This window comes from Arachis stenosperma, chromosome 2 (assembly GCF_014773155.1).
Source record: "Arachis stenosperma cultivar V10309 chromosome 2, arast.V10309.gnm1.PFL2, whole genome shotgun sequence".
NCBI lineage: Eukaryota > Viridiplantae > Streptophyta > Magnoliopsida > Fabales > Fabaceae > Arachis > Arachis stenosperma.
This window is the reverse complement of record NC_080378.1, coordinates 617,316-632,716: the sequence shown is the minus strand read 5'-3', so window position 1 is coordinate 632,716 and position 15,401 is coordinate 617,316. Positions and strand designations below refer to the sequence as shown.

The 15,401-nt window shown below is 33.8% G+C and overlaps 2 protein-coding genes across 4 annotated transcripts; both read left to right on the top strand.

The window, feature by feature from the left end:
• Positions 1–2,254: 2,254 nt before the first annotated feature.
• LOC130961590 (uncharacterized) lies at positions 2,255–7,739 on the top strand. Of its 2 annotated transcripts, XM_057887548.1 has the most exons (8): positions 2,255–2,791; positions 2,943–3,164; positions 3,535–3,774; positions 4,157–4,224; positions 4,364–5,984; positions 6,071–6,180; positions 6,331–6,511; positions 6,673–7,739. In XM_057887548.1, exons 3-8 carry the CDS (start codon positions 3,624–3,626, stop codon positions 7,257–7,259), a joined length of 2,718 nt encoding a protein of 905 aa, XP_057743531.1. In that variant the 5' UTR covers positions 2,255–2,791; positions 2,943–3,164; positions 3,535–3,623; the 3' UTR covers positions 7,260–7,739. The 2 variants fall into 2 exon arrangements, with proteins under 2 accessions (XP_057743531.1, XP_057743530.1); XM_057887547.1 differs by having other exon boundaries at positions 2,255–3,164.
• A 1,088-nt stretch (positions 7,740–8,827) lies between these two features.
• On the top strand, positions 8,828–12,511 carry LOC130962098 (uncharacterized). Of its 2 annotated transcripts, XR_009079720.1 has the most exons (10): positions 8,828–8,897; positions 8,975–9,112; positions 9,191–9,223; positions 9,307–9,462; positions 9,558–9,642; positions 10,243–10,447; positions 10,550–10,628; positions 11,061–11,205; positions 11,420–11,528; positions 11,911–12,511. XR_009079720.1 is itself a non-coding variant. In XM_057888193.1 (9 exons), the coding sequence occupies exons 1-9, from the start codon at positions 8,848–8,850 to the stop codon at positions 11,453–11,455; spliced, it is 927 nt and encodes a 308-aa protein (XP_057744176.1). In that variant the 5' UTR covers positions 8,828–8,847; the 3' UTR covers positions 11,456–11,600. The 2 variants fall into 2 exon arrangements, 1 of the variants encoding a protein (XP_057744176.1); XM_057888193.1 differs by lacking the exon at positions 11,911–12,511 and having other exon boundaries at positions 11,420–11,600.
• The last annotated feature ends 2,890 nt before the right edge of the window (positions 12,512–15,401 follow it).

Below are 15,401 nucleotides of genomic sequence, written 5' to 3'. Positions count from 1 at the left end.
TAAGTTTATTATGTAGGAATTACTTAAATAAAGACGTTTAAAATATTTTTTAATAATTAAAATTTAATATATATAATCAATTAAACCGTATTATTTTTATTAAAATTAGATTAAATAAATTAATCTAACAAAAAAATCAGTGTGAACTAAATTTTGAACCGATCTAAATTAATATTTTTTTATAAAAAATAACTATAATATCTCTATTATAAAAATGACTAAAATATTCTTATTTTATATAATAGGTTATTCAGTTATTGTAATAAGTTTTTATAAAAAAAATTAATTTAGTTTGATTTTAAATTTGGTTCGCCACTTTTCAGCCAAATTAATTTATCCGATCTAATTTTTACAAAAATAGCATAATTTTTAATCGATTATATATATAAAATTTTAATTGTTATAAAATATCTTAAAAAAATATTTTATATGTCTTTATATTATGAGGGACTCCTTATTATCTATATTAAAAACTATAGGTTGTGTAATACTACCACAAAATAACAGAAGAAATTAAAAAGATACAAATCTTCTATTTTCAATTTTCTATGATGAGATGACATTTTGTTCAAGGGAGGAAAAAGAAAAGCCCAAATATTTAAATTCAAATTTTTTTCATAAGAAGATTATGAAAAAAAGAAAATTATTTCTTTTTCATTGTGTCTCCCCGAAAGGGTGAATTAATCATAGTGCGAGGAGTGGATAACAACGCAGGCCCCAAAAGCAACATTTATATGCTCTACCTTAAATTGGGAAGCAATTAACTTTAAAATTTTGTAATAATTTTCTACTTAATATATTTTAAATTTTTAATTAAACATTATCAATTTATCATGGCGGGATTAAATTTCAATTTCTTATATATACTATTTAATTTAATTTAAGGTTTACTTATATAATAATATAGGTATGGACAAGCTATGATTACAAGCACAATGTAAAATTATCATTGAATAAGAGAAATCCCATATTTAAAGCTCAAATTAGTGGCGTACACGTTAATTCTTTTCCTCTTGTGATCTCAAATTCTCAATCTCTCTCATTGTTTTATGGATATTGTGGTGATGACTTCAATCATAATGGTTTGGACTTGTCAACTTTAGAAACATGAAATAGAAAAGAACTTCATTCAAAATAAAAAATAAAATAAAATGGTTTCAAACTTGGTGCTCCTAAGATTAGAAACTAGCTTAATTAACAAGATTGTAGTCTAATGAAATAAAGAAATCAATTCTTCATATAGAAACAAAATATAAAAGCTTAGATAAGACTTAATTAAAGACTGAGTTATACTCCTTGTTTAAAATAGTTTTTGTGATCACCTAATTAATTATCGTTTCATGATATGTTGTAAATCTTAAGATAATTGTCATAAAATTTAAATATTTTATTTCTAATTAATAATTAGTAACATATGTAACTATTTTTTTAATAAAATGTTATGTCTTCTTCCTGTGTATGTATTAGTTAATGATCTTGATTAAATTGATAAATCTTTCATTTTTACTAACTAAAATTTAGATCGCTAACGACTTATAATTTAAATGGTATAGTCTTCTCCAAGCACGGATCAGGTAAAAGCAAAAGGGGGCATTTGCCCCCACAAAAAATTTGATAAAAAATATAATTATATATAAATATTAATATTTATTTTTTTTATTATATTATATTTATCCCTAAAATAAATAAATAAATTAACTAAAAGAATAATAATTAGCTTCATAATACTAATTAATTAGGAGTTATTTGAAATATGTCTTAGAATATCAATAGTTCATTTAAGCAAGAATTAAGAATTTAAATTTGATTTTGTATATATAATAATTTATTAGATAATGACAGACTTTTAAATGAAGTTTAGATCTACGATAGATTAATCCTTGATCTGTTATGTTAGAGTATACTATGAAAAAAAAAGATAAAAATAAAATATCTATACATAAATTTTACTTTATATATTTTTGCCCCATTGTTAATTTTTCCTGGATTTATCGCTGGTCTTCTCATACTCACTTAGAAGTCGCAGATTCGAGTCTCACTCGTAATTTAAAAAAAAAAAATTAGATCCACCCTAGTTTTCTTTTTTTCATTTTTTTCCCTTAATGTTTTAGCTACAAAAAACACCAACATAGGAAGACATGTTGTGTGGGGCCTTCAATCTAGCTAACTTCAACTGTCATATTTGTATTTGTATTTGGTACCATAATCCTAATACTAATACTAATACTAAAAAGATTAATACCATTGTTGTAAAGCTTTCACTTTCCATCCTTCTCCAACCACACCAGTCACCACCATTTTTCTTTCTCTCCTTTTTCACTTTTTTTCTTCTCAGAATCAGAATCATTCCTCAAAAATATTAGTGGGTCGGTGCTTTCATTTCCATTTTCCTTCATTTTTCGCTGTCAAACACACCCCCCATTTGCAAAAAGTCTCCATTTTCATTCGTGGTAAATAGAATATCAAGTGTTTTAATACAGAATTTTCCATTGAAAAAAAAGTATTTTTGAGTGTTAAAGTGAAGAGAATTAAGGTTGCTATCTAGTTGAGATTGAGATTGGAAAAGAAAAAAACATACATACACACAAAAGAAAATAAAGCTCCAAGCTTTCATCATACGTTTTGGTTTTTGTTGGTGGAGGATGAACATCACTGGGAATTTGGATTGCCCCTGTTCTGTTTGTTGAATTGCTTAAATGGTTCAATCAACTTTTGAAGGATATGAATTCATCAATTGGTGCAGCCATGGATTCTGCTGTGCATAGCTACTGATGGAGCTCTTCATGAACTGGTGATTATAGAATTTGGATTTGTTTGAGTCACTGAACATTGTTGAAGATAAGCTTGATCAATCTTCCTAGTCAAGTTTGATCAATATGCTGCAAGTGTTTGATTAGATGCCAATTATAAAAGCTGAAGCCTTATTAATGGTTGTGTCTCAGTTTGGACTTTTCTTTGAAGAGAGGAGAAGATGAGTGGGATTTGCTTCAGCTTTCTCTGTGGAAACTTTTAGAATTCAGTAGAAACAAACAAGGTATTGATACCTTACCCTCCAAAAGAGGCTATGACTATGACTCCTTGAGCTTCACTCAGTTGAGAAACTTGGGGAGCTGGACTTGAATTCCTAGTTTCTTTGTTTGATTCAAAAAGCCTCATAGTAGCAGGTACTTAGTTGCATCAATCTCAGTTTTTCCTATGCTAGTTTAGTTCTAGACTTCTAGCTACATGACTTAAATTGGTAACCACTCAATTTAGTTGAATCTTCTACTTGTTGTATTCTTGTTGTGTTTCTTGATTCAGTAACCTCTAAATCTTATCATCCAATGACTGTTCTGTTTTACCTCACCAAGTTGATGATTTCAATGATATATCTGTAGCTATGTTTGAATCCTCTCAGTGTATAAGTTTGCATAAAGAGCATTGTTCTTCATATACCTACTACAAAGCTTTGGCATTAGATTTAAGGGAGTGTTCATAGCGTTCTGATGATTTTTAGCTACATATATTTGCTTAATGGTTTTGTTCATTGATCAGGTAGCATGATCTTACCACTGAAGTGATTCGGATGACAATTGTAATAAGGCCTAAAGACGAAAGAACGTAGTCAACTGTGCCCCATCATTATGGCAAAGAAGTCTCAGAGGCGCTCCATCCGGTATGAGAAAGACAAGTCAGGGTGTATGTGGGGATTTATTAGTATGTTTGATTTCCGCCATGGTCACTCAACTCGCAAGTTGATTGCGGATAGAAGGCGAAGCAACAAGCATGTTATTGGTAAGAATGGTGTTAAACATTATATTTTCATAGATCTGTGTTCCAAATAGTTGTGGAGTAATTGATGTTTTTCATTCCAAAAAATTTTCTAGAATGCTATAAAACTTTTCATCAGAACATACTTTCCCTATCTACAATCATGACTATTTCATTTTTGCTCACTTATGCATGCTGTACATGTATCTACATCAAATACTACTACCTTAAACTTCTTATACTTGTGACTAATTTTATCATAAATTGTTGTAGTATCTACATATCATATTTGTGCAGGATAGCCTATCTATGATTATTGTGGAATATACACTTGTGTGTAGCTGTGCTTGATTAAGAAAAATAAATCAATGTCAATTATTAATTTACTTATTATTTTTTCCTTCAGGAGGTGTGCCTTCGAAGAACAAGTTTGAGATGTTGAGCGATTTGGATGAAGTTTCTCATGGCAATTTTGTGAGTCTGGTCATCCCTTGTATTATTCAACTGAAACTCATTACAAGTGAAAGTTAACAAATTTTAGGACACTAGAAGAATTCAGTTATTGCTACAAGGATGTTTGTGCATTTATTGATATCAATATGTCATGTTTCAGGACACTGTAGAGAGTAAGAGGCCAACAGTGAAAACTGGTGCTGTTAAGCATAGTGTGAAGAAACTTATAGAAGAAGAGATGTTCATTGATCAAACCACAGAGAAGGATGTATATAATGCCAAAGTAGAACCAAATGGATCCAGATTAAGATGTGAAGTTCCGCAGCAGACGGATTACAAAAGGAAAAAGAAATCTAGCAGTAAAAGCTGTGATATGGACATTGATTATCTGAATTTGGATGCAACCATGAAATCCAAGTACTTGCATAATCAACACTCTCGGCGGCAATCAAAAGATGATCTTGATCTGGATAACATAATTGAAGAGTTTTGTCATTTTAAAGAGTCTTGTTCTGTGAAGCATGGCAATGATAGAGGAGTTCATAGTCAGTCAAACCAGAAGCATGCAATTTCTGAAAACATTGCAAGAGAGGTAATTCATGAATTTGTGAATCAGATGATACTGAATGGCAAAGATCTGGCAGAAGCTAGAAAATACCTTCATTCCCATGAACTTATGGAAGCACTTCAGTTTATAAGCTCAGACAAGGAATTGTTTCTTGCACTTCTACAAAACCCAAATTCACTTTTGTTGAAATGTATACAAGAGTTTGCGAAATCTCATGGGAGAGATAACAATGAATATAGTTCTGTTACTTGTTCCAACTTCACTGAACAAGATCTTGGAAATGAGGAACAAACAAGGGAGACTGTAAACCACAAGAAGCATAACTTCTTCAGGAAAAAAACAAAGTCTCAGCCGAAAAATCCAACAAATGAGAATGGCAAAACTGAGACTTCAAATAGAATTGTAATTCTGAAGCCTGGATCAATGGGGTTGCAAAGTTCTGAAACCAGAAACAACATTGCCTCATCCCTGCAATCTCATGATACTGCCAAACACAGCAGTCCTTCTGCAAGAGGTAGTTCACATTTTTCGCTTACAGATTTAAAAAACAAGTTGAAGCATGCAATGGGGAGAGAGAAACATGCAAGTCCTGAAGGCATCTCAAAAAGATACCCTGCTGAATGTCAAAGGCCTAGCAACAAAGCCATTCTTAAAGACAATGTTGGAATGAGATCTCCTAACAAAGATCATTTCTTCCTTGAGAAAATTGCAAGGCCTACTAAACTGAAAGATCCGGAGTTGATTGTTGAGCAAGAAAGTGGTAGTTATAAAAAGAAAAGGGCATCTCACTTATACACTGAGGCCAAGAAGCATCTGTCTGAGATGATAGGTAGTGGTGATGAGAACATGGACATGTCGAGTAGGCAGATTTCCAAGACCCTTGGGAGAATTCTGTCCCTTCCGGACTACAACTTTTCGCCCTTTGGCAGTCCTTCAAGGTGTTGGGAGCAACATTTTTTGACTGAACAGACAAGATTTTCTACCTCGGATAAAACTTGGGAGGCTTATGACAACATGTCCCCCAAACAGGCAACCTTTGTGAATAATTTAGCTCAGGAAACTGATAATCCAGAGAAGCAGTCAACTATATGTGACAGAAGCTCTAATAATTTAGTACGAGAAATTAAGTTGGAATCCAATTTTCCTGATGAACTTAGTCATGTTGATAAAGCAGAAGGCTACTGTGCTGTTAAAGACGAGATAGTTGTCGAAGGTAACGTTATAATTTAAGTAGTAGATGCATGCATGTTTGTATTTAGTCTATTACTTATGGAGTTCTTATAATTTATTTGTGTGCAGGTGATGTAGAATCTGAAAAAGAGATCAATATCTTGGAATCTTTCTCAGAACCAATTCGCCTCAGCATTAGAAATGAGGATCAGAGTTGTGATATCTTAGAAATTACTGAGGTCAATGCTTCACCCTAGTAATGTTTCATATTGCATTAAGTTTTTACACAAATCAATGGTTTGAGAATAAATTGATCTTTGTATTTATGTTGTATTCAATATCCACAAAACTGTATCTAAAGTCTAGACTATTATTTGTTCCTTCAACAGGACGGTATAGGCGAAAACCAACAATCTACCCCACCATCATCATCTCACTCCTCATTCACAAAGAAAACTGAAGAGCTAGAAAGTGGTGCAGAAATGTGTGGGAGGCCAAGTCCTGTATCTGTTCTTGATACACCATTCATAGAGGATGAAATCAGCCCCGGTTACTCCGAATATCAACCTAGTAAGAATTCATGCACTAGTGCTATCTGTGGTTGGCAAATTAAATTCTTAAGGAGGTTGCTATATCATGCTTCTCTTGACAATGCATAACACATGGTAGCATACCTTTTCTGATTGCTATATTTATTTTAATCTAACATCAAATTCATTCTTGATTTTCAGTTCAAGTAGCAGTACAGCCGCTAAATATTGAATTCGAAGAACAAGACTATTCACCTGTGAACCAAATCCAGAAAGGAAAATATTGCCTTGAAGAAAATGAATTGATATACAAGTACATCAAAGCAGTCCTGCAAGCCTCTGAATTGACTATGGATCAATTATTGATGAAATGCCATTCCTCGGATAAGATACTAGATCCTTCATTGTTTGATCAGGAAGAGCTTCCAGCAAACCAGCTTTGTCATGATCAGAAGCTTCTTTATGACTGTATCAATGAAGTTTTGATGGAGGTTTGTTGGCATTACTTTGCTGTCTCACCTTTTGTATCCTTTGTGAAGAATCTTAGCATAAGGCCAAGTCCAAACATGAAAGTGGTTATTGTCAAGGTTTGGGAAGCAATGTGCTGGCATTTCCTTCCCTTACCCCCGCCTCGAACTTTGGACAAAATTGTCAGGAAAGACATGGAAAAAAGTAGCATCTGGATGGATCTTCGGTTTGATGCTGAAGCCGTTGGTTTCGAAATGGGAGAGATCATTCTTGCAGAACTCATGGAGGATACAATATTGAGTTGTACATATCTGGATTAGACATTCTGATGCTTCAAACTGTTGTCAGTTTCGATTCGAATTGAAGGACAAGAAGAGTGGAAGCAATGTGTAAATGATTACTGATTACTGACTACTTCTTGTTCTTGCCACCTTTTATGTCCTTCAAAGCTTCATTCATGGCATTTCTGAGATAATAAATAGTTAAAACAGTTAGTGAAGATACTCGAATATGGGCAAGAAGTAAAAGGGAAGCAAGTTGCAACTGCTTCTTGCAAAAGTAGAAACAAAATTCTTGTCTTTAGAGTGACAAAGTATGAGATTTCTTGGGACCAAAGGTGTTTGATTGTAGATTCTGTGGGGTTTGATTTTCTGATTAATTTAGTTGGTGTGTGCTATAATTTTGTTTGGTAATCATCCTTACTTGTTTTGTGTATTTTATTTTTGATCAAGTTGTTGAATTTACAAGCTTTAAAATTGTAACATTGAAGTTAGTACTATACTAATGAGTAATGATTATCTCTGCTATACTAATTCCTTTTATCAAATACAAATAAAAATGACTAAAAAGACAAATAAGTCTTTGAATATTTACACTTCATACATATTAATTTTTGAAGGAAAAAATAAAAGTTTTCTACTATACCAGACGTATAAAAGTTATGTTCAAATTAAATCATTTTACCGTCATCATAAAAATTAATACGCCAATAATATGTTCATATCTGTTATCATAAAGAACTTTATTAGTAGTTTTTTTTCAAAGATTAATATATAAATATTGAGAAGTCCATTTGTCATTTTATTTTAAAAATATGGAAAATAAAAATGGTCTGGTTAACTAAAAAAAAGAGTAAACGATAAATAAGTCTCTGATTTTTTATTCCGAAAATAAATAAATTTTCGACTAATTAAAAATACAATAACATCGGTCATTTTTTAAGAGCAAGGCATCTAAGTCCCTTTAAAGGATTAATTTATCTTTATATATTTTGGATGGAAGAACTAAAAATTTATTTGCCTTTATATATTTTAGAAGATAAAATTTAAATATTTCGAAATTTAAAAGGTAAGATTTTTGTATTTTCAATTGGTGGGAGAGTTATGTATATTAAGGTTCAGTTTGGGTAACCAACTTAATTAAGCTATTTTTGATAAAATAACTTAAACAATAAATGACGGTTAAAAGTAACTTATAAATAAGTTATTTTGTGTTTAGATTTTTAACTCTAAAAGTACTTATTTTATAGAAATGTGATGAAAAATAGAAGTATTATGAGAGAAGTTATTTCTTTTAACTTCTCTATAAGCTCCTAAATAACTTCTTAATAACTTTTTAAAAAGTTGCAATTTGGTTTTGAAAATTGCACCAGACATTAATACTACTATTTTTCATAAGTCAAAAATTAAAAAAAGTTACTTCTAAAGTTTTCAAACGGACAGTAACTTATTTATATTTTAAAAAAAAAAAGAGAAACTTTTTTTTGTGAAAAGAAAAAGAACGGATTGATTTCCCACGTGTCCATGTCAAAGCGAAGGCGTATAGGGCGGGGCTAAAAAGTAAAAACAAAACTATATAAGAGTCTGAAACTGAAGGAAGGGATCTCCCCCTTCGTCTTTCGCATCTGACATGTCATCGGCAAATTCCTTCTCACCACGAAGAAGCTTTTCGCCGTCAGAGTGAGTAGATGCCCTCATTTAGAATATCAACTCCATTCATATCTACTTCATCAATTTTTCCTTCTTATCCTTCACAGAGATGACAAACAAGAAATTCTTGACACGGCATCATCAGCAGCATCACCTCCTCGTTATGATCCACTCAATCCTTGTTATAAACCAGGCATTCTCGATACAATTTACAAGGATCTTCCACCTCCTTCTCCCCAACCTAAGTCAGTACTTGCATTGCATGCCCTAATTTTTATATATCTCACTGCAATTCAGTTAATATAATTTATTGTCCTTCACAGAGATGGGATATCTCCCAAACCAGAGGCGTCTAAGTGAGTACATGCCCTAATTTAGATGAGATATCAATATCAATTCCATTCATATACATTCATTCTTAATTAATTGTCCTTCACAGATATGTGAGACCGAAAATTTTTAGCAATATACCATCAGCAGCAGCAATAGCAGCCAGAGTCCCCTATGCAGGCTATACTATTACTGAACCAATAATCATTCGAAATCGGCCCAAGTATCTTAATCCTCCTTCCCCCGAAGACAAAGAGCTATCTGAGTCAGTACTTGCATGCCCTAATTTATATCTCAATTCAATTCAAATTAACATTTAACACATATTCTTAATCACTTTTCCCTTATTACCCTTTACAGAGAAGAGAAAGAAAGGATTTTTGAGCGTCGTTGTCATTGGCATATTTTGGCTATGAAACACTACAATGACACACGAAAGGAAGGGGTTAGTTCATTTTCTTCTCATCTAATTAATAAAAAGTGGAAGCTGTAAAGTTGCACAACTACGTGAAGTTGATAATCGAGAACTATTAAATAATTGGATAGATTTGACTAAATTGTTATCTATCGGCTTTCCGCTATCAATTTCATGTGAAATTGACTCCACCTGAGTTTCTACCGTAATAAAACTCCAAATGGCAGTATACAATACTCAAACCTTTTATTATAAAATAAAGGTCTAAGTTGTCAAGATAATGGACTAGACAAGACACCAACATTTTGTTTCCTTTGTTCCTCTAACATGTATGTTTCCCTGCTGCCACAAGATTACAAGCTCCATCACCATCACCCACAACTTGAACTACATCTTCCTTCTAGCATGTTGCTTCATGATTTGTTCTTTCACAATTTTAGATGTACCTTCCTTCCCTTTACTAACAAATGACTCCATTCTCCCCTTATGCACCACCATCTCCATGTCAAAACACACAGCATTGTTCGATTTTTTCCTATGTGAAACATGTTTCTACTTAATGTAGAGCCTACCTTTTTTCGTTATATTAATGTTTTTTCAAAAAATTCTTTGTTATTATCTATTTTGTAGGAAGATGAGTATAAGATTTCGACGTCCTCGATTCCCAAGAGAATGGTTCAACCTTATATTACTCTTGGCTTCCTTCATAAGTTGATGTGGGAGGGGAAGCCTATATCAACCGAAAAGTCCGATTCCGCCAAGTATTTTTTTGGTGCAGTCCATGAAATGAATCCTGATGAAATGCACGTAGCATATGCCAAACGACTTAAACCAGGCATCTTAAATGAATTTCTCTAGTCTTTTCTCCCTCTTGATAACTTTACTTTTACCATCACGAATTATTGAACACATTGACTCCCCCACCTTTTCCTGGCAGATCGTTTCTTGGATCTTGATCCTGCTCTACTTCCTACACGCTGTGAGAGATGTGATATTAAGGATCATGATGACTTTAGGCAAGTCTGTGTCAATTAACTTGTGTTTTATTTTATTTTTTCTTTTACTGTAAAATTTTGTTGTTTTGTAATTGAAGGCAAAGAGATCAAGATTAGGAAATAACAAATTTCTGTCTTGGATCCAGCTTCAGAGATGGACTCGAGTAGGAAATAACAAATTTCTGTTCATATATCGATTGATGTTTCAAACATTTAGTTGTTCTTTTAAGTCTATCCTTTAATTGTTGCCTCTTCGTTTTATGTTTTCTTGTGGTGCCAATTGCTTATGTATAAGTACACTCATTCATATTGGTAAAGATTGAATCCCTCCTATTCTTTTCAAGTTCTAACATTATTCTTCTATGCTAAGGCCATTTCTCAAGCTTATGTAAACTAGAAAAAAAATATTGCTGGTCACTGAAAACTGTATTTGTTTAAATTCTTTTTAAGTAGAATCACACCATCTAGGGACACCAACCGTAATGAAGGTGGTGGTATGGAAGAAGAGATGCACAAAAAGAAGAATCGTGATGATGCTGGTGTTATTGAAGATGAGACACCCAAAAAGAAGGCAAAATTTGAAGAAGGCTCGGAGAAGGTGAAGAAGCAATTTCATGTTTTTCTTTGTTTTTAATGTTTTTTCTTTTAAGAACTTTTTGACGTTTTACTGTTTGATTAGTTGCATTAACCTACACCAGTTTAATTATCCTGGAACTCTTCTCAACATTACTATTGCTTTCAGATTTGTGCATATCCGTTTCTTTTTTTTTTTCTTGTTTTTCTTCTCTTATTTCTTATTCTTGAAATTGCAGATGGATGATATGAGCAGTGAGCCATCTAAAGAATAATAGAAGGAACGAATTCGAGATCTAGTATAGATTAAGACCCGTTTTGATATGCATCAACTAAGATACGCTAATGGTATAGATGTTGTTAAATTGATTACAGCAATAACTTTTACTAGACTTATGATACTACTAAATTGTCCTAGTGTGTTGTTATGTACCAAGTTTAATTTGGGAATTTAAGATATTCTCTTAATGTAGTAGGATTTTTTCTTTATCCTTTATGCGTATATTTTGGCAAACTAGTATTTTGCTATATGTGTGTGTGTGTGGCTTCTCCTCGTTAGTATAATATATATTGTGACTAAGTAATGCTATCAAATCTGATTATAGGTTTAAAATTAACTTGTAAATCTGTAATCATAAAAGATAGTTCCTATTATATTTTTATTAGTTTTTATGCAAAAATAAAATTTTTGGACTTTACTATGAGTTTTTGTATTTTTCTGTAATTTCAGGTATTTTCTGGCTGAAATTGAGGGACCTGAGCAAAAATCTGAATCAGAGGCTGAGAAAGGACTACAGATGCTGTTGGATTCTGACCCTTCTGCACTCGAAGTGGATTTTCTGGAGCTAAAGAAGCCCAAATGGAACGCTCTCAATTGCGTTAAAAAGTAGACATCTTGGGCTTTCCAGCAATATATAATAGTCTATACTTTGCCCGAGATTTGATGGCCCAAACTGGCGTTAAACGCCAGACCCTTTTCTGGCGTAAAACGCCAGAACTGGCACCAGAACTGGAGTTAAATGTCCAAACTGGCACTCAAGCTAGCGTTTAACTCCAAGATTGGCCTATGCACGTGAAAGCTTCAAAGCTCAGCCCAAATACTCACCAAGTGGGTCCCGGAAGTGGATTTCTGCACTATCTGCACTTAGTTACTCATTTTCTGTAAACCTAAGTTACTAGTTTAGTATAAAAACTACTTTTAGAGATTCATTTTGAAACTCATGACATTTTTTACATTCTATATTGTATCTCCTACGGCATGAGTCTCTAAACCCCATAAGTGGGGGTGAGGAGCTTTGCTGTGTCTCAATGGATTAATGCAATTACTACTGTTTTCTATTCAATCACGCTTGATTCTGTTCTAAGATACTCACTCGTATTTCAATATAAAGAATATGATGATCCGTGACATTCATAATCATTCTCAACTTTATGAACGCGTGCCTGACAACCACTCCCGTTCTATATGATCTCAATATAGTCATTGGGCGACAGCTTGAGTGTGTATCTCTTGGATCTCTAATCCACGGACCGAGTCCGTGATATTAGAACCTTCGTGGTAGAGGCTAGAACCAATTGGCAGCATTTCTGGGATTTGAAAAGTCGAAACCTTATCTGTGGTATTTCGAGTAGGATCTGGAACGGGATGACTGTGACGAGCTTCAAACTCACGAATGTTGGGCACAGTGACGGTGTGCAAAAGGATAGAGAGATCCTATTCCAACACAAGTGAGAACCGACAGATGATTAGCCGTGCGGTAGCTGTACCTGGTATTTTTCATCCGAGACGAGAGATCCGATAGTTGATTAGCCGTATAGAAATCGTGCCTGGTATTTTTCATCCGAGAGGACGGATGGTAGCCATTGACAATGGTGATCCACCAACATACAGCCTGCCATGGAAGGAAGCCATGCGTGTTTGGAGAAGAAGACAGTAGGAAAGCAGAGATTCAGACGACAGAGCATCTCCGGAACCTCAACCTGTTCCTCATTACTAAATCACAAGTATCATTTGTTTCATGTTATTTACTTTTCATAAACAAAATCACTTTATCACTAATCTACTGACTAAGATTTACAAGATAGTCATAGCTTGCTTCAAGCCGGCAATCTCCGTAGGATCGATCCTTACTCACGTAAGGTATTACTTGGACGACCCAGTGCACTTGCTGGTTAGTTGCACCGAAGTTGTGAAAAGTGTGATCACAATTCCGTGCACCACAAACTAACAGCAAAATTAAATTAACAACAAGATTATAAAAAACTCTCATGCTTAAATACATCTCAAGTTAGAAAACTTTCCATATGCCTGGTTCATATAGAAATCCCTAAGCTGGTACTCGGACTAAAAGAAAAGAAAATATCAAGTCTTATCCCTCAAAAAATGCTACAAAAGTGAGGAGAAGCAATGTTTAAAGAACAAAGACCATCTTTCCTACATTCTTTTCCACCATCGGGGCACAAGTCGGTAGACATCGTCTCAGGAATAATCTCGAACATCTCCTATAGGGTCCGAAAACACAAGCTCCTCTGGTACCTCTCTAAATAGAACTCCAGTGGTGGCAGACAAGTCGAGATCCTCCATCTGGGGGGTGGGGGAAGGAAAAGGAAGGGGTGAGAACCTATATGGTTCCCAGTAAGGCGACACCGTGAAAACACATCTCTCTCGTGAAACCTAGAGTTCTGCCTCTATCGTAACGACTCGCTTGTTAAGTTTCTCAGCTATTTTCGTATAGCAGACTTTGACATAACTTTATCTTGGCATCTTCCGTTGGGGTTAATGCCGCTCCATATGCAATTCTGTATGACTATTGTTCCTAGGTTACTATCTTAATCCAAGATTTGGAGAAATTGTAATTATAAAACTTTAAAACACAAACCTAAATTTATTCATTAGATTCTTATATATATATATACGAAAAAGCTATACATCCATGTAAAAATTACATGGATGGTATCCAAGTACCTTTCACTCCACGCGTTTTACCTCAGCCACACACTCGTTTGTTTTACACGCGCCTCATATAATGTATATAACATAATCCTTATTTTGCGTGATCAACATTTCTCATCGTAAACCTTTCTCAACGTAAACCTTTCCATATAATTTATTGTCCTTCACAGAGATGAGATATCTCCCAAACTAGAGGCGTCTAAGTGAGTACATGCCCTAATTTAGATGAGATTTCAATATCAATTCCATTCATATACATTCATTCTTAATTAATTGTCCTTCACAGATATGTGACACCAAAAATTTTAGCAATGTACCATCAGCAGCAGCAATAGCAGCCAGAGTCCCCTATGCAGGCTATACTATTACTGAACCAATAATCCCTTCGAATTGGCCCGGGTATCTTAATCCTCCTCCCCCCCGAAGACAAAGAGCTATCTAAGTCAGTACTTGCATGCCCTAATTTATATCTCAATTCAATTCAAATTAACATTTAACACATATTCTTAATCACTTTTCCCTTATTACCCTTTACAGAGAAGAGAAAGAAAGGATTTTTGAGCGTCGTTGTCATTGGCATATTTTGGCTATGAAACACTACAATGACACACGAAAGGAAGGGGTTAGTTCATTTTCTTCTCATCTAATTGATAAGAGGTGGAAACTCAGGTGCAGGCAACTTCATCACTTAATGTTGATAACTTTACTTAAAGTTAATAACTGAGAGCAGTTAAATAAAAATACAACTCTCAACTATCAATTTCAGGTTTCACGTGAATTTGACTACATACAATACTCAAACCTTTTGAAATATTATGAAATAAAGGTCTAAGTTGTCAAGATAATGGACTAGACAAGACACCAACATTTTGTTTCCTTTGTATGTTTCCCTGCTGCCACAACACTACAAGCTCCATCACCATTACCCACAACTTGAACTACATCTTCCTTTTAGCATGTTGCTTCATGATTTGTTCTTTCACAATTTTAGATGTCCCTTCCTTCCCTTTACTAACAAATGACTCCATTCTCCCCTTATGCACCACCATCTCCATGTCAAAACACTCAGCATTGTTCCATTTTTTCCTATGTGAAACATGTTTCTACTTAATGTAGAGCCTACCTTTTTTCGTTATATTAATGTTTTTTCAAAAAATTCTTCGTTATTATCTATTTTTGTAGGAAGATGAGTATAAGCTTTCGACGTCCTCGATTCCCAAGAGAATGGTTCAACCTTATATTCCTCTTGGCTTCCTTCATAAGTTGAT